This window comes from Canis lupus, chromosome 26 (genome assembly GCF_011100685.1).
Source record: "Canis lupus familiaris isolate Mischka breed German Shepherd chromosome 26, alternate assembly UU_Cfam_GSD_1.0, whole genome shotgun sequence".
Taxonomy (NCBI): domain Eukaryota; kingdom Metazoa; phylum Chordata; class Mammalia; order Carnivora; family Canidae; genus Canis; species Canis lupus.
The window spans coordinates 19,863,740-19,891,091 of NC_049247.1; the positions used below are offsets into that span (position 1 = coordinate 19,863,740).

A 27,352-nucleotide genomic window follows, 5' to 3' on the forward strand; every position below is an offset into this window, starting at 1 on the left:
AAACCTGTGGAACTGCATGGGTCACATGCCTGGAAAACTGGGCACTTGGGAAGTGGCTGTGACTTTCCAGGAACCATGTTAGGCAGTAGAGATGCAGTGGCAAACAGATCAGACCTGTCCATACCTTCATAGACTATGCAGTTGAGCTGTAGATAACTATTAAAGAAATAACCACGGTGATGAATCTGTTACTAAAAACTGGACAAATGCCAAAAAGAGCAAGTGTAAGAGTGGGAGCTGCAGCTTGTCTGAGTCTTGTCAGTATGTGTTCTACGTTTCTGTTTATGCAGTGTGTGATTTCTTTTCCATCCCTTCCAGCCCTACATAGAAGAAATTTGTGAAAGCCTTCGAGGCAACATTTTCCAAAAATTTATGGAAAGGTATGAAACTTCATATATATATATAACATTTTTTTTGAGTTATACTTGATATGTAACATTATACTAAAATGTTAGTATGGGAAGCCCGGGTGGCTCAGCGGTTTAGCGCCTGCCTTCGGCCCAGGGTGTAATCCTGGAGTCCTGGGATCGAGTTCTACATCGGGCTCCCTGCATGGAGCCTGCTTCTCCCTCTGCCTGTGTCTTTGCTTCTCTCTCTCTGCGTTTCTCATGAGTAAATAAATAAAATCTTTTAAAAAAATGTTGGTATATATACATATGTAAAATCTCGTATTATAGCTGTACCTCATTTTACCAAAGAGCACTATCCTTAAAATGGGTATCAATTTAATCATTCGAAGTACTTACCAAGCATGTACCATGTGCCAGGCTTTGCATTAGACTGTCACCTCAGTACTTTACATTATTAATTAGGATTTGTATATCTTTTTTTTTTAAGGATTTTATACATTGATGTCTCTTTGAACCTGTAGCTCTTTAGCTTCAAAATGCTCTAAAGTTTAAATAGACTATGAAACCACAATATTTAAAGTATCTTATTGGGACACCTTAAGATATGCGTGCTAATGCACGCATGGTTCTGTGACCTATCTGATTCATTTGTTTGCACTTGGAGATCCTATCCCCCCAAGGTGGGACAAGCCTGCACTTGATTCTTTATGTAATTTAATTTGAGGGTCTAGGGAGATGTCTGTGGTCACATATATTATTAATATCCCTAATAAATACGTTCCTTGAGCCACTCAAACTATATGTGTATGTTTGTCATACAAAACCCTGAAAATGTTCAGTGATGCCCATAAAAGTGGCCAGCTCATATGCCTTTCTGGCACCCAGCAGTCATTTCATTGAGGTTTTGAGTATTCCTCTGAGATAATGTGCCGCTGGAACTGGGACTCTCTTAAACAGAATGTGCTTTCACACTGACTGTGCTCTTCTCCACAAACTCGGCTAATTTCTAGACAATCACCATGATGATCATGGCTCGGTGCTGGAACAGCCCACAGCTGTTCCCTAATTGCCCTGGAAGAACAAATATTGCTTCTCTGCAGCTTCTTTTCCTCCACATATTCGCAGAACTAAAGTAATTAAAAAAGAAAAAAAAAAAAGTTGTGTTGTGATGCCACAAGAGTTCAAGAGATAATTTTATCCTGGAGTAGAATTAGTACTTTGGGAAACTAATATGCATACAAATGATTATTACCCTTTTCTGAGTAGCAGCAGAGACTGTGCGGGAAAGCAGTGGCTCACGCTGAGGGGGTAGGCTGGCTGCATCTTAGTGGGGTCTGGCTTACACTGTCTCCGGTACTATTAGCTCAAAAATCTGACCTTTCCCAGCTCTTGGGTTAGTCGAGCTTCTGTGCAATCGTTGGAGAAGAGGGGAGAAATGAGGATGGGAATTAAAATTGGGGAGGAGGTCTTGTAGCTCTTTCTTTGCTGATGGGCCACCAGGTCAGCCCGCGATTCATTTTGTCCCACTGGGTGAACTTTTTGCTCTTATTACCACAAGAAATCCAAGCTGTTTGTGTTTTAGACAAGTAGGTACACTGGATTTTCTGAAGTCATTAACCATGTTATGTAAATTATTTTCAAAGCAGATGTCTTCCATTTTTATCCATTTCGAGTTCTTTTCGTGTTAATACATTTTCAAATGAGAACTTAAAAACTCTACTGTGAGACCGAGTTTCAAGTTTGGGTTTTGAAAAGCATGGACATTCCCTAAATAGAACCTTGTATTAGAGCCTCATCAGGACTGGCCACACTCACTGCCGGCCTCACAGGGAAGATGATTTCTCAGTCTGATCATAAAGGGGAAATCTTCAGCTATGCCAGGGCTCATCTCTGCCTTCACCTGAGGCCAGCAGAGACACAGGGCTGATAAGTTCCAGGCCACACTGAATCTGGGAAGGAGGCTTTCCTTCTCCTGGATGAGGTTTGGTAGCCTCTGTCAGGCAGTGAACTTCAATTGCCCAGCAATCTAAAGCTCAAGTCATGGGCCGGGGTTAAAAATGCTTCCTCTACCCTACCCTACTGCACCCCTGGCATTTCTGTATCGGTAACCTCTAACATTCCATCCTCTGCAAGGGCGCTGGCTGTCAGGAGCCCTCTGTTGCCCAGGTTCTCCTCTGTTCTCAGCCCCAGTCCCTCTTCTGTCAAAAAGTGTGCATCCTGGTAATTAGGTATTGATCAAGGGGACCTCCATGGACACGTGACTGAGCCAGGACACCCTGGGGCCATCTGTACTTCCTAGAGAACTTGCTACAGAAAACCCATATTTCGTGGGCAAACTGTGTATTTGAAAGTGTCCTTTTCTGGGGAGACGCTGTTCTTCTGAGAGTGGATATGTGTTGGGATTTAGTTCTCTAGACTCTTCTCTTGGTCAGCAGAACTCTTCTCTCCTCCCCAGCCAGTCTGCAAGTTTGTAAAATGTGCCAGACCACCACCCCCTGTGGCCTGCTCTGAGCTCCAGAATCCCTGAGTAAAGGGAGTACTAGCTAGCTCCAGTACACCAAGAATTTCAAAGTGACAGTCAATAGATTCATAAGGACACAGAACACCACAGTGTGGTTTTGCTTTTTGCACTCATCATACTTAGGAAAAAAGAGAAACTGTTTGAAATAACTCTCAGAAATTCTCAAAATATAATTTTATTTTACCAACCTCACTGAGATGAGAGGGATCAATGAACACTAATGTCATTTTAGATTGACAAAAGGTGCTACATAATTACAAAGAGTTCTTCTGCTTTGATTTTCAACTTGACTATATTAGCTTCAGACATATTTTTAAAAGATCCTTGGACAGCATATTAAATGGACCCCACAGGCAACTAGGACATTTAGATGCCTTAGGGCATTCCGTTACCATGCTGGTAACTCCTGTACCATGCACTTCATAAGTACTTTCTTTCTTGTTCCCTCCCCTTCTTCCTTTCCCTTCCTTCCTTCCTTCCTTCCTTCCTTCCTTCCTTCCTTCCTTCCTTCCTTCCTTCCTTCCTTCCTTCCTTCCTTCCTTCCTTCCTTTCTTCCTTCCTTCCTTCAAGAACCCTGGATGGTGCCCTTGTAAAGAATCGTGCCAGGAGCTAGGTGAAATCCAGCCATCACAAAGAATACTCTCTACCTTTAAGGAGTGGTCAATCTAGAATGCATTTCTTTTGGAAAAAAAAAGTTTTAAAACGGTGTAGACTGTGTTGCTCATAAATAAACACAATGAAAATAACATCTTTATTAAATAGATGTGGGGATAGATATCTTCATAGAGGGAAAAAACTACTCATCAAGGAGTTGAGTAAATTTTCAGAGCAAATCCACCCAGTGGGTATTGCATCTTGTGATTCTAGTTTAAGGGCTTTTTTTTCATAAAACATTTGTATCTTTGAGCAGCAGTACTTGGTCCAGGTTCAGATCCAGTCCTACCCCTTCTCTCACTGTGTGATCTTGACTGGACCATAGTCTCCTCTGCTGCAGAATGGGCGTCATCATTCCTGATCATCAGACCTGCTCATATTGTCACTGGAGGGGGAAATGAACAGGGCCTGGCACGTGGATAGCACTATCTGAGTGTTTGCTGCTATTACAATTACTTATAAATATTTTGTCATTTAGAGCTGCGTGGCCCAGTATGGTATGGTAGCCCACTAGCCACATGTGGTTCTTGAGAACTTGAAATGACAGAGCGTGAATTAAGATGGGCTCTAAGTACAAAATATATGCCAGGTTTCACAACTTAATATAAAAAGAAGAATATAGAAGGTCTCATTGCTAACTTTGTGCCGATCACATGTTGAAATAGTAATTTTTTGCTATATTGGGGTTAAATAAAATACATTATTAAAATGAAAATACATATGTGGCTCAGGTTAGGCCTTCTCTTGAATGGTCCTGATTCAGAGACAGATGTGACCATAGCAATAATCACAATTTAAGGGAAATATGATGTCTTTCACCTGATTCCTAAAATAAAGCCATAAAGACCAGTGAAAGCTTTGTGAAAAAATATTCAAGGGAATGTATCTCTGGTTGAGAAGCAACACAAGTGATCCTGTACCCAATTGTCCTTTAACATTGCTCTTTAAATTTGATTAATGTAATATGCAACTTTTTAGTGACCATTTATATTCTTTTTTAGTGACAAGTTCACTCGATTTTGTCAGTGGAAAAACGTAGAATTAAATATCCATGTGAGTATCCTCTTATTCTTTCCTTTTTTTTAAATAAAAACTTCCTCTGGCTTAACTTCGTGAGAAAATACTTTGCCCTGGAGCACACTCCCACGGGTAATACGCTGTCTAAACAGATGTTGCTCTTATAGCTCTGTGTATGAAGAATTCATCCTCCCGTACCCAGCCTCGTAAACAATTCGAGTTTTAATTCTCTTTTCTCAGATTCATATAAGAATGTGTTTATTTATTTAAGAAAGGGTATTTTAAGCAGCGATTGACCCTTCCACAGAAATAGTAGTCAAAATACAAGGTCCCTACATAATGTACTTCCCACATGCCCTTGTCTTTTGCCATCCCGGGAAAGTCTCTTCTTGTTTGTATTATTAGATATAATCTTGTAATAAAAATGATGACATCTTTTATTAGAGCAAGAGTTCATCTCCTCTTTGATTAGTTTTGAGAATGAGGAAAGCAGTCGTCAAAGACAGGCTCCTTTCTAACACGCACTTCCTGTGAATGTCTCATCTGCTTGCGGCTTTCAACGTCAGAAATTCCCGGGACATCCCCATCTTGGTTTTTGGAGCCCTCATTCCTTGTTGCAGCCTTTTACCTTCTTCTTCATGTTCTCCCTTCACATAGGTTTGCTAGTGCGAAAAAGAAATTATCAATTGGATTTTTTTTTTAGGGTTTTTTTGTGTGCGTTTTTTCCTTGCCAGTACCATGGGAGAAGCAGTTTGTGAGTGTGTGTGTGTGTGTGTGTGTGTCTGTGTGTGTTTAAATTTTAACTTCTTTCTTTCACATTTCCTGGCAGGATTTTAGAAACAAGAGGACAGTAACTCATTTTTTCAAAAAATCCTTTCTATCTGCTATAGATCTTTCTGATGCATGGTGTGCTTTCATCCTGCTGTTCCCGAGAATCAGATATGAAGCCTGTGTGGCCAGTAACCTGGCTGCAAACATGGTGTTTTAAGGGTTGTTTGGGGGGAACTCTTCAGGAATCTGACCCTTCACTTGCCGGGGTACATAAACCAGCAGGCGTCGGCTCTTGTCCGACGGCCCCTTCACTGTGAACATCGGGCTCACTTCTGCCTTCGTGCTGTCTAAGACTATTAAAACTACTTTAATAGTAGTGGGGGGCATTGGTGAGATGTTGACACAAGAGAGGGCTTATGAATGAAGCTTCTTTATGTACTTTCCTCATATTTAGCATCTTGTTTCATGCTCACATGCCCAACATGAGTCCTTGCTGTTCCCTGATGTTATTGATAAAAAATTCACATGGCCAGCATCTGTTGGGTTTTTCTGGTCATATGGCCCACTCTTAAGAAAACCTAGATGCTCTTGATGTAGACTTCCTCTTCTACCATGACAATTCCCGGAATTGTGGAGCTGTTCCCAAAATTCTGGCTTCGGAGTAGCTAAGGATGCTTTTCATTTTGACTAGAAATTTCACACTCCCTTGCCTTCAAGGTATACATCTTATATCCTAACATTTAGGATATTTGAAAAAACAATCTAACTCGACTCCCACACTGTTGTCTTCCCATTTGCCTGCCTTTTGTGCATTTTGGCGGTAGAGCAGAAGGAGGCTCTAGAAAGTCTTTCTACCTTTCACATCCCATCTCTTAGAGCAGTCACAGGGCAGATCCCTCTATCAGATGGCTGTTTTAACAACTATGTTTTACGTGCAAACAACAACATAATTTTAACACAACGCTGTGTATCCCTTTCGTGTTTTGAATTCACAGTTGACCATGAATGATTTCAGCGTACATAGGATCATTGGACGAGGAGGATTTGGTGAAGTATACGGTTGCAGGAAAGCAGACACTGGAAAAATGTAAGTGCTATGGGTTTTATGCTTGCATCAACAGAAAATGCCTACATAGATTTATGGAAACCCATCATTTCACTTGTCAGAAAGAAATAGGCTGTATGTTGTTAAGCATTATCAATGAGAACAATCAGCTGGAACTTCCACCTCTTAGGGTTAAAAGGAAAGTTAGCCGTAACTGTGTCATGAACCCCTGTGGTTCAGGCTGTGGGTAAAGGAGCCTGGGATCTGGAGGTGACCAAGAAGGAGCATTATGTATAGCCTCCTGGTCTGATCTTGCTGCAAAGAATTCTCTGCTTTGCACAGGAGAGACATTATCTCCTAAACAGTGGCCCACTTGTGATTCAGCGTATGAACCTTGGGGTGGCATAGCATTCCAGGAGATGTCAATTCCACAGATGGGTAGCTCAAGCACTGGGTGAGAAGTATTCCCTGCTACAAGGATCATGATTGTGGGCCTCCATCACCATCTTAGTTGTTTATCTTACAGGAGGAGGTTGGTATGAGGCAATTATGTGCACATAAGCCAGGCACGAGGTTCTTGCAGAAGGTGAATGGTGGAGTTGTTAAGTAGTGCAAGGGGAAAAAATTTTGTTTTTAAATATAGAAGCAGTTTGTTGAAGTGAACATATATCTAGAATCAAAAGAGAATGGGAAAATATAGTTTGATAGACCCAGAGCTACAAGTGGGATCAAGTGACAGGCATGTTAAAACCATGGGAAAGTAGAGTAGTCTGTGCAGCTTGGTTGATAACCTCACTGAGCCAGTGTAAGGGGTAAATGAGGTCACCGAGTTCAGTGCCCACCTCCCCCTGCCACCCCTGAGCATTGTGTAGCATTGTCACTCAGCCTCCAGTCAGGTCCTCCTTGTGATTGGGCACCAACAGCTCTGCGAAGTTGCCCTCTTAGTCTTCAGACAGGTCCAATAACGGACATGATTTTTATCTTGTGGGGACTGAAATTTACATTCCCTGACTTATGCCCACTGGTCTTCTTCCTGTTGTGGGGCCCTGTGCGGGGTGAACCCAGGGTCTGGCACTGGGGCGTCTGTAGTTTGCTGCCGTGCTGAGACCAGATGGCCTGGTGATCCAGAGTGCAGGTCTGGGTGTCCCTCAGCCAGGACAGATCCGGCTTGCATGAAATTTGTGCCTCCCCTTCCTCATTTGTAGGATTGGGAAAATACTTACTTGTTGTTAGACTTGAATGAGATAATACATCATAAAGCCTGCAGACCACTACCTCCTCCATAGTCAGTATTAATGAACAGTCCTCTGCCAATGGGCCTTTAATCCCCCTTCTGTAGTACCATGGTGGGCTCTGGCCCTAAGTGATGTGCTTGTCGCCTATTCCATCTCACTGACTGTTCATTTTCCTTCCTCACTACTGCTTGTCTAGGTATTTAGGAGATCTGCTGATCTGCTAATCTGCCACACAATGTAGAAAGTCATACTATAACCGTGTTTCTTCATTACATGTGTTATTTCACAGGATCCTCAGGGTTTGGAAAACTGTCTTCCACTTTCTAGATTAAGGGTAGACACTTACCAGGAATCCCACAGCTAGACAGTGGCCAGATTCCTGTGAATCCAGGAGTGTGTCCTTCCAGTCCCCAGGCTGCCAGTTACATTGTCTTGGCTCCGCAACTGCCATCTACCTCAGAAGCCAGTGGAAGCAAACTTGCTCAACCCAGCAGCTCAAGGCCCATGTATGGCAGCTTCTGTGGTCTGCAATTTAAACTATTTACTAGACACCATCATGGAAGGGGGTAGTGATAGAAGTGATATGAAACATCTTGAAAATTCATCACAAAAATTAAGTATTTAAAATTTTTTATTTATTGATTTTACAGAGAGTGTATGCGCATAAGCAGGGGGATCAGCAGAGGGAGATGGAGAAGCAGACTCCCTAATGAGCAGGGAGCCTGATGTGGAGCTCAATCTCAGGACGTAGAATCGTGACCTGAGCCAAAGGCAGACGCTTAACCGACTGAGCCACCTAGGTGCCCCCAAAATTAAATATTTAACGAACATGCCACTTCACATGTTCTCAATATCCAGTCCCATAATTAGGCAAATTAATATCTCCATCAGTGGATTTGTTATAGAGAACTCTTGGAAGAGTAGATAAAATGAGCAACTTTGAGCATCCATCTCTGTTTTGTTATAAGTCATGACATTGTAAGTTATGATCAGTTAGAAACAAATGGATTTTCTGGGTCCTATCCCAGCCAGACAGTTGTCTGGGTCTTATAAAGTGGACCGTCAGTGGGGATTTATAGTCATGTACCAGATTTCTAAAGCCCTTGAAACCCTTGTAAAAATTTCCTTTCTGCTTTCTGTTGAAAAATCGTCCTGCTTTCTTCAACCTGTGGTAATAGAGCATGCCAAATAATATGTCTGTATTTTCTTAGTTGGAGCTTGTGCCAAGTTTTCAAAAAGCTTAAGTTGTCAGCTGTTTCTTCTCCACTAACTTTCATATAAAAATCTTATTGTTTTTTTTTTATTATTTGAAATATTATAACTTAAATATCATGATTAAAAACAAATCAGGGGAGCCTGGCTGGCCCGGTTGGTAAAGCATATGACTCTTGATCTCTGGGTCTTGAGTTCGAGCCTCATGTTGGGTGTGGAAATTACTTAAAAAAAAAAATAAAAACCAAATCTATTGGGGCACCTCGGTGGCTCAGTGGTTGAGTGTCTGCCTTTGGCTCAGGTTGTCCTGTGGTCCTGGGATCGAGTCCTGCATCGGGCTCCCCACAGGGAGCCTGCTTCTCCCTCTGCCTGTGTCTCTGCCTCTCCCTCTGTACCTCTCATGAATAAATCTTTAAAAACAACAACAGGGGATCCCTGGGTGGCGCAGCGGTTTAGCGCCTGCCTTTGGCCCAGGGCACGATCCTGGAGACCCGGGATCGAATCCCACGTCGGGCTCCCGGTGCATGGAGCCTGCTTCTCCCTCTGCCTGTGTCTCTGCCTCTCTCTCTCTCTCTCTCTCTCTCTCTGTGACTATCATAAATAAATTAAAAAAAAATAAAAAATAAAAACAACAACAAACACCCCCCCCCCCCAAATCCATAAGGTAGCATTTTAGGATGTGCCTTTTTGAGTATGTACCTTCCCTTTTCATTTTGTTGCTTGTCAGTGTTTTAGAGTCTTACACTGTGCACTCTTATAAAATCTTGACCAGAACTGCTGGGACACCTGGGTGGCTCACTCAGTGGTTGAGCGTCTGCCTTTGGCTCAGGTCGTGATCCCAGGGTCCTGGGATCAAGTTCCATATCAGACTCCCCACGGGTAGCCTGCTTTTCCCTCTGCCTGTGTCTCTGCCTCTATCTCTGTGTGTCTCATGGGTAACTAGATTAAAAAAAAAAATCTCAACCACTGCTAAAATCACAGTTCCTAAATGTTAAATATTATACACATATCCCTTCGCCCCTGCAATATACACATAGTGGCCCTGGGCAGCAATGATACACACAAAATTTATTTCACCGAATTTATTTATATCCCTCTACTTTATGCTCTTACTGGACTGGAACTTCTATTAATGTAATGATAGAAATATCTTAATTATTGCTGGATTTTTTTTAAAAAGAACCTTTTTTTTATTTTAGAATAGTTTTAGGCTTAGAAAAGAGCTAAAAGATAGCATAGGGAGTTCCCATGACCTACACCCAGTATCCCTGTCTTCCATTGGTCACAACAAGTGAACTAATACCAGTATGTTATCATTTTTTTATATATATATTTTTTTAATTTTTTAATTTATTTATGATAGTCACACAGAGAAAGAGAGGCAGAGACATAGGCAGAGGGAGAAGCAGGCTCCATGCACCGGGAGCCCGACGTGGGATTCGATCCCGGGTCTCCAGGATCGCGCCCTGGGCCAAAGGCAGGCGCCAAACCGCTGTGCCACCCAGGGATCCCCCAGTATGTTATCATTAACTGAAATCTCCACTTTATTCAGATTTCCTTCGTTTTTACCCAGTGGCTTTTTCTTTTCCTGGATCTCATGTTACATTTAAGTCATCACATCTCCTGGGGCTCCTTTAGGCTGTGACAGTTGCGCAGACTTCCTTGTTTTTGATGGCCTGGACAGATTGGAGGAGTATTGGTCAGGGATTCTGTAGAATGTCTTCCAATTTAGGCATGTTTTTGTCATGGTTACACTGGAGCTGTGGGCTTTTGGAAGCAGGACCCCAGAGGAAAACACCATTGTCATCACATCAAATCGGGGTGCCCATCCTGTCATTAACATGACTCATCATTGTTGATGCGGACTTTGACCGCTTGCTTGAGGTCGTATTTGTCAGGCTCCTCCGCTGTAATGTCCTGGTCCCTCTCCTCCATACGGTTCTCTTAGAAAGAAACTTTTACTCTGTGCAGCCCTTATGTACTAATGGGAAGATATGCTCTACCTCCTGGAGGGGGCATTTAATTTTTTTCTTAATACATACATACAAATTTTTTTTTCCATGACACTCAGGTACCATTTTGCTTCTCTTAGACACTTCCCAAATCTTTAGAAACCTTCCCCCGTATGATGTGTACCATTTAAAGCAGCAAAGATATATTTTCAGTATACTTTTTTCAGTAACATTTATGTTTCCAGGTATGCAATGAAATGCTTGGATAAGAAGAGGATCAAGATGAAACAAGGAGAAACATTAGCCTTAAATGAGAGGATTATGTTATCTCTTGTGAGTACAGGGGTAAGTATTCCTTTTCGAGTGCTGCTTGTTTTTGTATTCATTGGTTGGTTGGTTTTAGGTATCAGGACAATTTATTTAAAATACAGGCATTCTTTTCCAGCAAATTATGCAGCTAGCCAATTCTTGGGTGCATTAGAATTTATAGCAGGGAAGAGCAGCACTAAGTTAATATAAATAGTGTGTAATTCTCATATTATCTCTGTTTAATTTGGGAGTTAGAGAAGTGTTAGCGACCATCATCATGCACACCCACAGCTTCTCCCTTTAGTGGCTGTTTATGGCTTCCTTCTTTGCGGAATATGGTTCCAGGGAGGGCAGGAAGTAATCATGGCATCAACAATGAAATCACTTGAGTCTAGTTAAGAACTGATTGCGTGATGGAGGACCAGCCCAGAGAAGGAGGAGTACAAGGAGGAAAGCAGCTCTCATCCTCTGTAAACAAATAGAGAAACATCTCAGCTTACTCAAACCTGATTTGCATTTGAATCTGTCCCCAGTCACTAAAGTTATCTGTCTGGCTGCTTTTTACCTGTTGTGGACTTTGCTCATTTCCATTTCCAAGAGGATGTTTCCACCTGTTGGACATTGTGTTTGTCTGTCAAGCTAGGATTTTTAGCTTAGCATGTGCCAAAAACTTTTTTTTTTTTTTTTGCCAAAAACTTTTACCCAGTGTCTTTTTGTGAAACAGTGTCCCGTTTCTGGCTTCTTTTGCAGTGAATGGTATGACCCACAAGCAAAGCCTTCTTTTATTTATTTGAGCAGATGTGTATAAAGACACCCAGAAAAACTCAGTGTCCAACCTGGGCATGCCCACGTGCACCAGTGGGCCTGTCATCCAGCATCCAGAGGAGCTCAGGGATTCAGGGTCTCATTCAGGAAATGACGATGGAGTGGCCAAACTCATGCTGAGTACCTCATATGGGAATTTAAGGTTAAATACTGAGCCAAAAGGGTTTATGTGCAGTGAGATATACAGGGGAGGGCATGACCTCCAAATATCCTAGCTGGGTTCTAAATAGGGTCATCCCTACCCAGAGGATTAAGGAATCAGATTTTAATGGTGAATCAAAGGATCCCTTTCAACTAGTAAGCAAGGAACCTGAGACCCAGAGAGATTTCTTTGCCCAGAGTCTGTGGACTCCCTGGCTAGTGTTCATTTTTTTTCTTTCTTTTTTTTTTTTTAAGATTTCAATTTATTTATTAAAGAGAGTTACATACGTGCAAGTGAGCACAGGGTTGGGTGGGGGAGGGGGCAGAGGAAGAAAGAATCTCAAGCGACTTCCTGCTGAGCGTGGAACCCACACAGGGCTTGATCCCAGGTCCCTGAGATCACAAGCCCAACCAACTGAGCCACCGAGGCATCCCCTATTGTTCCTTTCCTATTGTCACCTGTTTGGCCCCATATTTTTTGTTTATACCTACATTTATCATATTGCAGTTTATATTATTCTAACATCAGTTTTAAGCAGTTTTGGAAAGGTTATTTGCTACTGAAGTATAAGATTATCATAATTTAGCTCAACCGTAAAATAAGTGAAAATGCCATAGCTATAAATAATTTCTAACTATGTGCCTCTGTCTCCCAACATATGGATATTAAGCATTTGAAATAAGAGTTTATCCTGTGTGCATGACCACATTTTCAACTAATTGGAATGGAGACTAAGCAGCTTGCACACTATATTGAAATCAGTATGAATGGCATCGGTTTCTAGTTTCTATCAGAAATGTCATTGTCTTATATTTCAAACATGGATGTATACTTACTCCAGATTTTAAGTGGTAATTAAAATATTAATCTTTAATGAGTTATCTCCAACACCTTGGGTATTTTTTCTCAAGAAAGCTTATGGAAAAAGAAATCTTTGGTGTTGGAAAATTATGTATGCAATGATCATGTAGCATTTTTATATTTATTTTTTTTAGATGAAGGGGAATAGAGGTAAGCAATAGCAGTATGTATGGTTCCTCACCAGTCTTACCCTCTAAAGGAATAAATAAAAAACCAGTCTACTATTTTGAGCTAACTTTAAAGAATTGCTTATATTTTTTTATTCAAGTATCAAACTTGGCTTTTTTGTTTTTGGGGAATTTGGGGGGCCTTTTTTGTTTTGTTTCGTGTTTACTTACCAATATATAATTTAACCAGGGGGCAGCTGGCTGGCTCAGCCAGAGAGCATGCAACTCTTGATCTCCTGTTTTAAGTTCGAGCCCCATGTTGGGTGTAGAGATTACTTAAAAATAAAGGCTTTAAAAAAATGATACATAATTTAGCCAAAAGACTTGTAATAAAGCTATTTGGACTGATTGACTTCCTTCCTTACTTTCTTCCTTACCTCCTTCTTTCCTTTTTGCTAACCAAAGGCTACTTTTTATGAACTTTTTTAATGAACTTTTGTTTTAAATGGCCTCAGTAGGTTAAACTTCAGATCAGCCTGTATCAGCGTGGTTTCCCAGGTGCTGGCAGGAAACTGAACTGAAGTCACTCATTACAGTTTTCTTTTTACTGGAAGTTTTTTGTTTTTCCTTCCAATCTCAAATTGAGTGTTCCTTCCCCTGATCTTTCAAAGAGACAGTGGGAAGTACTGTTACTGGTATGCTTCTCTAATTCTAGAATAGTAAAAAGGGAAATCTTCAGGTTTAAGCACCATGATAAGTATGTGCCTAGCTGGGAAAAAGCAATTAGCACCTTCATTAAACAGTCTTGTCATGTCCTCGAAAGTGTTACTCCTTCATTCCTTGAACCATAGAGGAGTGCCTAGATTGTGCCAGGCATTTTGCTGCAGGGTGGGGCTCCCAAAACTTGACTGTGGTCTTTGCTCTGCATGGAATGAGAGAAGGTAATCTTGTTCTTCTGATCTCAGGAATGTATAGATAATGAGGGCGTGCGGCAGGAGCCATGGGACAGGTACCCAGTGCTCAGGAGGCACTTAACAGAGTGGAAGTGACAGTGGATGATCCTCGGAAGTCACAGGAGGTGTCAGCACGTGTCTGGGTCCTGAGCACTTTGGGAGGGTTTGAGGGCTACAGGGAAGGTTCAACAGAGCTGGAGTCTGATGTGGTATGTGACTAGCACAAGATGAAGCTGGAGAGGGATAAAGACCAGGAGAGCCTGGACTAGAATGTAAAGAACTTTCTAGGCCAGTCCTAGGGATTTTTTAAAAATCTCACAGCAGTTGGAGACATAGCGTTTGAGGCAGGAAAATAATATAAGCCTTCCTCTGAATGCAGGGTGGAGAATTTTCTTAAATACTCTATGGTGTATTTTATCACAGTTTCACAGAGTTGCTACAGAACATGGGCTACCTTGCTCACTACCTGTAGGAAATCCTCACTGAGGGTCTTACCTCCAAAAGATCCACTAGTTCTTATTGATCTTAATTTGTTCTTTTTTTTTCCTAAGATTTTATCTTTAAAAAAAAGAGAAAGAACAAGAAAAAGAACAAAGAAAAAGAGAGAAAGAACAAGCAGGGGGCAGGAGCAGAGGGAGCAGCAGACTCCCCACTGAGCAGGGAGCCTGAGGTGGGGCTTGGCCCCAGGACTCCCAGGATAATGACCTGAGCAGAAGGTGGATGCTTAACCGACTGAGCCACCGGGACACCCCAATTACCTTTAATTTGTAATCAAGACAAAACATCTTAACCATGGTTATGTTTGGAACTCTAATCTGCACCATCATTAATTGCTGCCTGTTTTGTCGTATTGGCCCGTATTTGGTTCTTTATATCTTGAGCTTCATGGGAGCCCTGATGTGGTATCTGCCCAGTATCTGAGAGGTGAGAGACTGCAGTCAACATGGAGATAACTGAGTCATACCCCTTTAGCTGAACTTTCCCTTTACATTGCTATAGAAACCTTGCCTTTGTAAGCAGCATACAGTAGAACCCTGGACAAGGTCAGGAGACTTGGGGTTGAGATCTTGCCTGGCTACCACATGTCTTTGTGACCTCAGGCAAGTCATTTTCCCTTTTTAGGGCTTTAGTTTCCTTGTCTTAAAAATAAACAGGTTGGATCAGGTGATTTTTTTTTTTTTTCTTAAAGGGCCCTTCTATTCAGCCTGTGAGTCTAAATTGACAATTCCTTAATTGAACCTTTTTCACCTTTTGCTACTTCCTCAGGGCTACTATTGGAAGGATCATATCCCATCATGTTCAGAAATACCCCTTGGCAGAGTCCACTTGTCTCCTTGTCTCCTTGAGTGCAGTGGCCATCTCAAGCTGGGAAAGACTCTGGCCTTACTAAGGTCTGGTTCCATCAGCCTCTCTGTGCTGCAGCCCAGTTGCTCTTCAAATCAGGAACCAGAGTGTGTGTGGGGACCTGCATTAAGAAAGGAGCAGAGGATCCCCGGGTGGCTCAGTGATTTAGCGCCTGCCTTTGGCCCAGGGCGTGATCCTGGAGACCCAGGATCTAGTCCCACATCTGGCTCCCTGCATGGAGTCGGCTTCTCCCTCTGCCTGTGTCCCTGCCTCTCTCTCTCTGTATCTGTGTCTCTCATGAATAAATAAGTAAAATCTTAAAAAACAAACAAACAAACAAAAAAAAACAAAACAGAATGAGCCATCTTCAGCAGGCTATTAGAAAGGTGGTTCACTAAGTGGTTCCAAGAGGGACTGTACCCCTCCCCCCACACCACCCTCTAGGAAGGCCACATGGTGTTTAACAGAAAATGGAAAGCACTTTTATCTTGCCTATTTAAAGCAAAATCAGGCTTGAGATCAGTAATCACTAACACCATCTCAACAGTGTTTTAAGGCAAAATGTGTAATCACAAAATGAAATCTGTAATTGATTCTGGAATACTTTCCTCTGGAAGATATATGGGAATTGAATTCAAGTTCTTGAATCTCTGTTATAGAAAGCGGTTAACTAAGATTTATCAGTCTGCCCTTAAAATAGTGGTTTGGACAATGCAAATTCAGTGTAAGGTTATTCTGTTGAAACTTGAATATTTTCTGTGAAATTTAATATTTTTTTTCTTTCTGTGGATATAGATTTTTTTTGCCAATTTTTATTTGAATCCTTTGAATGGCGAGTATACACTGTATATAGAGTCTGAACAGACCTAGTCATAGATGCGGCTTAGCACTCAGTTCAAGGGATGGAAGGTTACCCGTATTCTAGAAGTCTTGTGCCTCTTCTGGTCACCTATCCCTCGCCCAAGCTAACCACTGCCCAGATTTCTAACACCATAATTTAGCTTTGCCTATGTTTAGACTTTGTCTAAATGTACTCTTTTGCGTCTGGCCTCTGTCGCTCAGTGTTGCATGTGAGATCCACCTGTGTCTTTGCACACAGCAGCAGTACCTTCTGCAGCTACATAGCAGAGGTCAGAAAGCTATGTGTGGCCCACGGACCAGATCTGCTTTGTAGCCTTTATTTCTGCACATCCCATGGGTTAGGAATGATTTACATTCTTAAGGGATTGTATAAAAAATGGGGCAGAGACTGTATAGAGTCTGTAAAACTAGCAACAGTTACTGACTAGCCCCTTGGAAAAAAACTTGCTGACTCTGGCTGTCTAGTATTCCACTGCACAAATATACGACAATTAACATATCTATTCAGACATTTATTTGCGTTCTTTCCCAGTTCAGACTATCTTGAATAGTGCTGTGAGGAACATTCTCATGCAGTTCTCTTTGGTGCACAGAAGTCTAGGTTGCTGTGAGGTGTATACTGGGAAGTGCAAATGCTAGCTCATAGGGTTTGCAGATGGTGCTCAGCTTTGGCAGATAGCACTAGTACCATTTTATGCTCCCAGGAGCCATATATGGGATTTCCATTTCCACCCTATCTTTCCAACCACTTGGTATTGTCAGTCTTTTTAATTTTAGCCATTCTCATGGGTTTTAGTGATAACACATTTCCTTGGGGACCAGTGTAGGCCAGCATCTGAATTCCTCCTAGGCTTGTGAGCTGTTTGATAGTCTCTTATGTGAAGTGCCCATCTTTTAAATTAATTAATTATTATTACTACTACTACCATTTTTTTGCTATTGTTCTATTGGATTATTTGTCTTTTTCTTTATTGATTTATTAGAGTTCTTTATATATTCTAAATATGAGTCCTTTATGTGTTTACAGATTACAAGTATCTTCTGTGAATTGCCTTTTTACTCTCTTAATGGTATCTTCTGAAGAACTGAAGTTCTTAACTTTATTTTAGTCCAGTTTAGCAATATTTTTACTGTTAGTGCTTTTTTGTGGCCTAAGAAATCTTTACTTACCCTAATGTCATGAAGATATTCTCCTTGTTACCCTCTAGAAGCTTTATTGTTTTCTCTCTAGACCTTTCTCTACCTGGAGTTGACTTTCATGTATGGTATGAGGTAGGGGTTGAAGTTTACATACTCTTGTACAAATATCCAGTTGCTCCAATGCCGTTGATTGAAAAGGCCATCCTTTCCCCCCACCCTGTTGTGTCAATTTATCATAAATCAGTTGACCATTTATGCTTGAGTCTGTTTCAGGATCCTCAGGTTTGTTCTCTTGGTCAGTTTTTCTGTCCTTGGGCTTCTACCACACTGTCTGATTTACTGTTGCTTCATAATAAGTCTTTTATATATATAATAAGTCTTAATATCTGGTGATGTGACTTTTCCAGCTTTGTTTTCCTTCTAGAATGTCTCTACTTTTCTTAGTTATGTACATTTTCATAAAATACAATCAGCTCATCGTTGGAAGCTCATCGTTGGAATTAGCTCATCCATTTCCATTTTATTTTATTTTATTTTATTTTATTTTATTTTATTTTTTTAAAGAGATCTTATTTATTTATTCATGATAGACATAGAGAGAAACAGAGAGAGAGAGAGAGAGAGGCAAAGACAGAGACACAGGCAGAGGGAGAAGCAGGCTCTGTACCGGGATCCCCCTTTTCTATTTTAATTGCATGGAATCTCTAGATTACTTTGGGGAAAACTGTCATCTTTACAGTTGAATTATTCAATCCCTGACCCTGGTTTATTTTTTCACTTTGAGCTATTTGAGGGACCCCTGGGTGGCTCAGCGGTTTAGCACCTGCTTTCAGCCCAGGGCATGATCCTGGAGTCCTGGGATCGAGTCCCACGTTGGGCTCCCTGCATGGAGCCTCTCTCTCTGCCAATGTCTCTGCCTCTCTCTCTCTCTCTCTCTGTGTCTCTCATGAATAAATAAATTAAATCTTAAAAAAGAAAAAAGCTAGTTGAATTCCCTTTCTATGCTCATATTTCAAGACAATAATATAGATATTTCCTCCCATTGTGATATGGTGCTTCCCATGTCTGAATCGGAGATTGAAATGGATATTTGACTAGCCAGAATGATAGTGTAGACCAACACAAAGACTAGCAAGGCAGCAATATTTTTCTGTAGAAACTGGGTCTTTTGAAGAAGATGCAGATAAAAGGGTCATGAATGAATCTGAGAGAGAAGAGACCTTCGAATTAATCTGTTCCACTTAGGATTTTTTTTTTAAAGATTTTATTTATTTATTTGAGGTGAGGGGACAGAGATAGTGACAGAGATAGTAAGAGAGAGCACCAGGGGGGAGGAGAGAGAGAAGCAGGTTCCCTGCTGAGCAGGAAGCCTGACATGGGGCTTGAACCCAGGACCCTGGGCAGGCCCTTAACTGACTGAGCCACCCAGGCACCCCTCACCTGCTCCACTTAGCAATGCTCTGTCTCTATGCATTTTGTCAAGTTATCATATATGTTTTGCTGGGACCATTAAGGTTACCATGGAGATGTTGGTGCTTAACACACAGGGCAGAAGTCTGGATGAGAAAATCTATGGATGGTATATAGTAGCAGATAGCACGCACTTCCTAGGACAGCTTTTTTCTTACAAACTCTTGTTTTTCTCTCTAGGACTGTCCTTTCATTGTCTGTATGACCTATGCCTTCCATACTCCAGATAAACTCTGCTTCATCTTGGATCTGATGAACGGTGAGTGACATGCAGAAAGCCCAGATGCAGGGAAAGACATGGCTGGGACATGACACCTCAGTGCATACTGTTCTAGGCACCCTGGCGGTTCAGGTTTTTCAGATAATTAATTGGGTTCCCTCTGAAGTTTAAGGAAACCTTCTTACTCTTCAAGTTTCCCTTAGAATTCATTTTAAAATGTTGACCACCGTTCCTGTCTAGCCCTCCTAGTCTCTCCCCAGGAAGTTGCATTTTTTGGAAAAGATTTTCATAAAATAGGCAGAGTGAAACTTCATTTTCTGGAATGTAGCTGGCCTAGATCTTTAATTAGCATGTTTCTTGACCCTCAACTTTTAGGAATGAAATGGCTTCTTAAGAACGTACACCAAAGATAGAAGTGTATTAAGAAACCAACTTTGAAGGATTGGCTGTGGCCAGCACAGCTTCTAGCCCAGTGTTCTGTACCCTTAGCCCAGACCAACCATCCACTGATCTTTTAAGCTATGAATAATCACCCGGCAAATGTTGAGAAGGTCCTAGGTAGAAAAATAGTTTTCTAATACTAGAGAGTGACACCATAGTCAAATGTTTTTAGTAACAAGAGCTTGAAATGAAATGCACACAGTACAGCAAATGAACTAACCTCTTTTGAAAGTTCATTTGAAGTTCTGTTATGTTTTGAGGGTTTAGTTTAAAATCAGATCTATTTAACAACATGGAGGAATTTTCCAGACGTAATAATGGTCAGAGAAGCCAGACACCACAGCATGTCTCCTGTGTGATTGCATGAACAGGCAAAGCTAATGTCTGGTGAGAGGTCAGAATGGAGTCCCCTTGGTCTGATGAGGGACAAGAGCTGAGGCATTGCCAGGAAAGGGCGCGGGGCAGCCTCTGGGATGCTGGGTATCTTTTACATCTTGATCTGCTAGTGGTTGTACAGAAATATGTGTGTGAAAGGGAAGATAGGTAAGCAAAAGCAGGGGCCATAACGTTGGCCACACATTAACTTCTGCAGACCAGTAGAGGCTATTCCTTTACAGTAAGAACATTCCCTTAAAAAAGAAAAAAAGAAAAAAAAAAAAAAGAAAATTCCCTTACCCTGTTGGTCTCGGTCTCTGTAACTTGAGCCCATATGATGATTGACTTTTTCCAACATATTATGAATTGTTTGCATCTTAGTATGCAAACATAAGGCAAAATGGAAAGAATTTTAAGGGGAATACCCAAATACCCACCTCCCTGGATTTCGCCAGTTAAAATTTTACTGTATCTGTTTTACCAAATATCTTTCAATATGATCGTTTTGTTTGTGTGCTTATTTCTTTATTGTCCACGGAGCCAGTTGCTAGAGCCATCTGCTAGATCATTACATACTTGGTCCAGTTTGTTAGACAGGACGTAAGTACTCAGAGCAGATAAGCTAGCCACCCCCCGCCCCCAGAGGTGCATCTGGAAGCTGGACTGCCAATCTGAGAGTGATGGTTGTGTTATATATTGTCCTGGCCATCCCTGAATGAAAGTCTTGTAATGTTTGAGTTCCCTCTATCCTTCTTAAAGTGTTTTGTCAAACTACAGAAGTCAGAGACAGATACACAGAAGCAGTTTGCCCTTTTTTCGACTATGTCTTAACTATTTAAGATGGCAATGATTTTCATTTCCTATGAATTGAAAGGCTTTAATATTAACCTCTACATCTCTCGTTCCAGGGGGCGATTTGCACTATCACCTTTCACAGCATGGGGTGTTTTCAGAGAAGGAGATGCGGTTTTATGCCACTGAAATCATCCTGGGGCTGGAACACATGCACAATCGGTTTGTTGTTTACAGAGATCTGAAGGTAAGGCACTCTGCTTCCAGGACCTGCACAATAGGTATTGAGGTCCTGGCTCTCCGGATGGTTCCTTCTTGCCATTCCCCTCACCTCAGCTCCTGTGAAGGCCCATCTCTCCAGACTCTAAACTTTGATTCAGGCCCTCCTTTCCTTCTTCCTTGTCACTATCAGCTCAGCATGGGCTCCTCGGCCTAGTGCAGCATACACACTAACTCAAAAATTTTAATTAATTAATGAAAAGCAAGGTAGGAGTCTCTTGGCTGTTGCTGATTTTACAGTTAATTGTAATGCACTTAATGTTCACTAGGCAACTGGTTTAGCCATGGCTCTGTGTTAGAACCGGTGATGTACAAAGAGAAGAAGCAAAGAACATGTGTTTTCCGGGATAGAATGGCTGAGTCGCTCATCAGAGACAGGGTCGATCAGCCTGCAGAACTTCCCCTAAAGGCCACTCTGAGAGTTTCATGTTGTTTTAGGACTGTCTTCAAAATCACTAACAGATTTTTAGATCCCTGAAGAGCAGAGCCTCCTACTGCTGTGTCTGGACTTCTTCATTCTTGTTCTCTCTCTCTGGACTTGAAAAAAATGCATTGAGTCTATTCCAAGTTTCCCCCATTCCAGGCCATGATGCTCAGTCTTGGGTTCTACATTCATAAGGGAGCTAGGAGTTGGCTCAGCACCTCTGTGGTGACACTCACCACCAGAAGACAGGGAGAGAGATAAAAGGGACCTTGACAAATTATAGAAATGATCATGCAAATACATAAATGTGTTACAGATAGTAATAAGGAGAAAAATGATCAGAGAGAGAGTTTCCCAGCAGGGTAAAAACACTCTGGGAGGATGTGTTTGCCTTCTTTTTCAGATTCCTTCTTGAATGAATCCAGTGTAACTACTGAAATGCACAGATTATGCTCCTTTTTCTCAGGAGCTGCTGCTATGTTTTGATTAGCTGTCTTAGCTTTTTAAGGTTACCTTCCAAGAATCTAAAATATTATATTTTATTTTTGAGACTCTTACTTTGTCACAAAACACTTTGTAAAATTTAAAGCTTTCTGCAAGGTTACAGAATTATCTCCGTAGTTTTCATCTGAGCATGAAGAAGGAAAAAAAATGTATTTTCATTGAATTAGAATTAATTAGACACTGGTTGGCACATGATATTTTGTTTCCTCCTGTGAGTTTTGCAGAAGAATAAAATACATGCTGAAGGCCCATGAAGCGCTATTGTAATACATTTTAATTTAGATCTATAACCGGTCTCTAATTATCTTTATGCTGTATTTTTTTTTTGTTTTCTAAGCTATTTAGTAGGCAGTGGTATTATTTAATTTCTATTCAAACTGAATTCTAGTCACTCATGATTATTCATGCTTCAGTTTTATAATAGCATGCCATTTATTTTTATTTCAAGCAAAACAATTGTTGATTTCTAGCAGAAAAATATTAAGATGACTGTAATTCGATGTATATTAGGGAGAGGAGCTTCGTTTCCCTGATTATACCGACTAAATCTAATCTCAATAGATACATTTTAGTCAGAGTCATACTGGGTCATTTGGTCAGGTCCTGTGTACTGACTGATGTTCGGAAGCAGAGATGCTGTTCATTGGGATTGGTGCCCCACTGTGGAATGTTCTGATTTCTTTTTTTGTTGTTGTTCTGATTTCTTAGGTCTGTGTTGGTACCTTCTTGTGACTACTTTCTGCCATGTGCCTCATGGGCTCATTCCCTGAGGCCTTTGTGGTTCACAGAAGCCATGTGGACTCACTCCCTTTGTGGAGAGGCGCCCTGCTCTGGCTGGGCCTCAGTTCTCCGCAGGGTTAGGAGGGGGCGGGGAGGAAATATTTTTTAACTGATGAACTTTGGTCGTCCCCCTGCAAGCTCTCTCCCTGTGTCTCATTATCTCATGAGTAGACTCCTTTGTGTATGCATTGCCATTTTTCTGTGGGATTTAAACATGAAATGCGTTCCTGTCAGTATCATACTTGGATGTGACAGTGTGGAATTAGTGTTTGGATAAAATGATAAGATAGCACGTGCCTATAGTTGTAGAAATTCCCAAAGCCCTGTAACAATTTTGGGACTCCCGAAGATCATCTTGTCTTTCTCCTCAGCCTGCAAATATCCTCTTGGATGAACATGGACACGTCAGGATATCCGATCTCGGTCTGGCCTGTGACTTTTCCAAAAAGAAGCCACATGCAAGCGTGTGAGTAGCACAGCAGCTCTGTTCACTGTTCCCTGTTGTTTCTCTACCATGATGCGTTGACTGGCGTAGACCCCAATCTGGTCACTTGTTCGCCCAGCTTTTTCTTGCCAAAGGTGATTATCAATATCAACCAGGCCCCATATCCCTGGTTTTGGGAGAGAAGATAAGCAAGATGTGCCTCCTTTGTCTTCAGGGAGCATGGATGGATGGACCCACAGCGTGACCACGGGGGCGGAGTGTCTGTGGTGGAGAGAGGGACCCCAGACCCAAGACCATGCCACCTGTGTGACCCTAGTCAGTCATTTTATCTGCTTGGCCCTCAGTCTTCTCCACTAGAAAGTAGAAGCAATAATAAATCCCTGCAAGGTGTCCTGAGGATAAAGGGAAGCCCATGTGCCCGGGAAGGTGCAGAGGCATCTGCATGTGACTCTTCTGGGAGGCCCAGAGGTCAGGCTTCCCTCTCTCTCTCTCTCTCCCCATCTGCTTTCTCCTTCATTTTCAGAATGGTTTTTTTTTCTCCCTGAAGGAAAATTAGGAACCTTTTTTTTTTTAATTAAAAACACAAATCATCTGTTTGCAGGCCACGTTAGACTTGAGCATTAATTACATCAGTCCTCCGACAGACCATATGGAGGGAGCCCCCCGGCCCCACAGCCCCCAGCCAGCACCTGACCCCTCTGCACGCTCCCCTCTAGGGATGGACACTGCCATCCCAGGCCTCTGCAGAAGCAGAAGGGAATGCACACCGGTTTTCGTTTATGATCCTTAGGCATCAGTTTATCTGGGTGGAAAACATGGACGTGTATGCAGTTCGTAGAAAAGCAGATGAATGTTGCTTTATTCCTTTTCTTTGTAAATGTATCATTCTCAGCACAGAAGTCCTTTAAAATTACATTTTATTGTCCATATTGAGCTAGCTTTCATCACTGTATAGAATGGGCTTGAAGAAACTCCCAAGGGTCTCACTTTACGCATCCATGCAGAAAATAAACCCTAGACCCTTCTTTCTGGTTGATGAAATAAGGTGGTTCTGCATTACAATACCTGATGAGGGGCTACATTAAATCAGAGTTGCCTTTTAAAGCCTCAATCAAATGTGAATGGTGAATAGCACTGAGTCTGTAAACAAGTTTCTCTCTTCCTGCAGAATCTGGGGTCCAGCGATAATAGCATTAGCATTTTGCCAGCACTTTACAATTATTAGGCCAGAACCTGTGGTTGCATAAGCTTCTCTCAGTAAGTTCATCAGGCAGTTTTAAGAGGGTTGTTTGAATTTTTAATGCAGTAGCTATTTGGTATGCTAATTTCTTCAGTTTAGTGTAGCCATAACTGAAGGGGAATCCAAGAGCCTCAGAAGAGTTAGTCTTGCAAAGGAATTAACTTTCAGTGTTGAGGTTATTTATTTCCTTACAGAGCTGCACCCACTTCTTACTGTAATTCACCTGTCAGCTCTGAGAGGCAGGCTGGGCTGTTCTCAGGATTCAAACAGTAGCTGTAGAAAGGGGTAGGATTGAGAAGGTTGGTTTCTATGTTTACGTGATGATAGTGAGGCCACTATTCTAACAGTGCATCTCCTGGCCCAAGAACAGAGGCTTTCGAGTCAGCACATCTGGGTTTGAATCCTCCTCCAAGCTCTATGCCTCCTTTCTTCCCTCTCTCTAAAGAGGAGATGACAGTGGCATTTATTTTATCCAACTGTTGGGAGGGTCAAGTCCACTGATGAATGCAACAAGCTTTTATGTAACATTGGCTGGGTGCCAAGTGCAGGCAGTACTGCGGGGACCCCCTAGGACTGGCCATGTAGGGAGTGACTGGTGTGTGGGTGGCAGTGGTGCCAGCAGCCACCGCGCTCACTGTGTCACCAGCTGAACATCCACCATCCCAGGCATGCAGGGCCAGCTGCTTTGAATATGCTCTTATCTTTACAGAAACACCAAGCATTGCAGGTAGAATAATCTACTTTATGGCATGGACACTGAAGGCCAGAGAAATCAAGTAACTTGAACAGGGTGACAGACCTGGCCCGTTATAGGACTAGAATTAAACTCCACCTCTGACTCCAGAGCTTGGGCTCCTTACACCTACATGGGTGAACTGCCTGACACTATGAAATGGTCCACTTCATACCCATTGAAGATGTTTGGCCAGAATTTCACCCTGGACTTGGTTTCTGAAGTCTTCTCAAAGCTACAGATGTGATCTATGGACTTCATTTAGCCAATCCATCTACAAGTAGTGCTGTGGTTGGGGTTCCCAGTTTGGGCTCCCACTTCATCCCTCTAGTGAGTCCATTTAGTGCCTCATGAATTACCATAAACTAGAAGTTAACTGTGCGGTAGCCCAGAGAAAGCAAAGAAAGACTTGGAGGATTGAACAGTTTACACAGTGCCTGATTAGAGTTTCAGCTTAATTTTATCTAAGAACACAAAGCTATGTCTCATGTCACAGTGCCTCAAAACCTCCCAAGTGTTCTTTCAGGATTCAGAGTAGTTCAGATGGTCAGTGAGAAATGTCAGGGAGCACCAATAGCTGCCATGCAGTCAGAATCAGAAAGCCACATGGTATGTGGTACGGTATTTGGCTCTGATTGTGTCCCATGTCAGCTTAGAGAGCTGGCCTGCATTAGCCTCCTGTGTTTATCCTTGCAGTACTTTCCATTCCAGAATTGGGTTTTGATTCTGAGAATCATAGGCTTTAAGGTCACCACAAAGGTCTTTCTGGGCAACACAGAAATTAACCCTTCGTAGAGACTGATTCAGATGCCCCTCATAGAAATCTCCAGTGCCCTCACAGCATGGCTGGATGGCCTTACGCTGTCAGACTTAGGATTCCAGACAGTGGAACTTATCCAGGTTGCTGGACCTTCCTTGATGGGGCAGCACCCATTTTCACTGCTTCAGAGCAGTTTTCCAAAGTTAGGACTCTTTAAACAGCACTGGGCCCAATGCTGAGCCTGGATCAGGAAAGATTAATGAGTGATCCAGAATCACTTTTCTGAACAGATTCTCAGTGCGCATAACCTAAGTGTGATTGTAATAAAATAAGACTAGAGACATAGATTTCTTCTGTGCCAGCACCATTCTAAATCCATTACAAATGTGTAATCCACATGGCAACCCTGCATGATACAGGTGTCCTCTTATCACCCACCTCGTCAAGGAAGATCAGTGAGGGTGGACACTTTGGCGAGTATAGCCTTTGTAGGAATTTTTTCGGGCTGTGTTTTTGAAAGCCCCCTATGAGCTGCCTCTCGCTCTTTACGTGAAATGGTGCACGCTCAGACCCTTAAGGAAGAGTGGGGAATGGAACAATGGGAGGGGGTTCAGAGATACAGAGTAGTGCAAATCAAGATCAAATGGTTGTCCTTCCAAATCTTGTTCTCAACTTCCTGAAAACCGACCTCATGTTTGCTTAGCAGTTATTTGACCTGTCGGCAGCCCTCAAAATTTGACAGAGAATTTCTCAATCTTTTGTACCTATTGGCTTGCACCCTCATGTCTTACCCACTCCTTTGGGGTCTGTCTCTGCCATGCAGACTGTGTGAGTAGCCCCTACCCTTAGCATGTACCAGCTCAGGTCCTAGCACGGAGGGTGGTGCCACACAGGAGGGGTGTCCCCATCCCTTCAGGTCCATGGCACCACCTGTAGGTGCCTGCTTACCTTCCCCTCCCCAACCCCACCCTACCGCAACCCTTGCTAAGTCCTCATTAGCTCTGGAACAGGCAGGAGACCTCTTCATTAGCTGTCGTGCAAAAAGACTAACATGGTTCAGATTTCCCTTCTGAGACTGGAGCCTGAATTTTTTCATATTTATCTTGTACTATAATTTGTTTCTACTCATTCCTATACTAATTAAGACAGAAAAGGTTGTCTTCTCATTGGGTGTTCCATGAATCATGTTGTGTGGAATCCCCATTGTGCCCTCCCCCTTGTTTATAGTGGCTGCAATTCAACAAATGATGTCTGGACCTCTGGGCTGAGCTGTTAATGTGTTATACAGTAGGCATGCTCTGATAACCGCATGTACACTTTCTTCTCTCTAGTGGCACCCATGGGTACATGGCTCCCGAGGTGCTGCAGAAGGGGGCAGCGTATGACAGCAGTGCCGACTGGTTCTCCCTGGGTTGCATGCTTTTCAAGCTTCTGCGAGGGTGAGTGAAATGCATCCTTCCCGTACTGTCGCCACAGCATGTCCTCTGATCAGAGTCCAGGCTAGTTAGACGTTGTTAAGCCTTACCACCATGCTAATCTAGACAATGACCAGAGTTCTTTCTGCCCTATCAAAGCGAGTGCTTCACTCCC

General features: G+C 42.2%; 1 protein-coding gene across 7 annotated transcripts in view; it reads left to right on the forward strand.

The window, feature by feature from the left end:
* The window catches only part of GRK3 (G protein-coupled receptor kinase 3), a 132,332-nt gene that overhangs the window by 73,931 nt on the left and 31,049 nt on the right, over positions 1-27,352 (forward strand). For all 7 annotated transcript variants that reach the window (XR_005379327.1, XR_005379328.1, XM_038575486.1 and 4 more), the window contains exons 6-13: positions 319-380; positions 4,527-4,578; positions 6,309-6,400; positions 11,003-11,102; positions 18,950-19,028; positions 20,714-20,844; positions 22,956-23,050; positions 27,094-27,201. Coding sequence is in view for 5 of the 7 variants with exons in the window: in XM_038575486.1 (XP_038431414.1) it covers positions 319-380; positions 4,527-4,578; positions 6,309-6,400; positions 11,003-11,102; positions 18,950-19,028; positions 20,714-20,844; positions 22,956-23,050; positions 27,094-27,201 (719 nt within the window). In the remaining 2 variants the exon portion in view is untranslated. The remainder of the gene's footprint in view (positions 1-318; positions 381-4,526; positions 4,579-6,308; positions 6,401-11,002; positions 11,103-18,949; positions 19,029-20,713; positions 20,845-22,955; positions 23,051-27,093; positions 27,202-27,352) is intronic.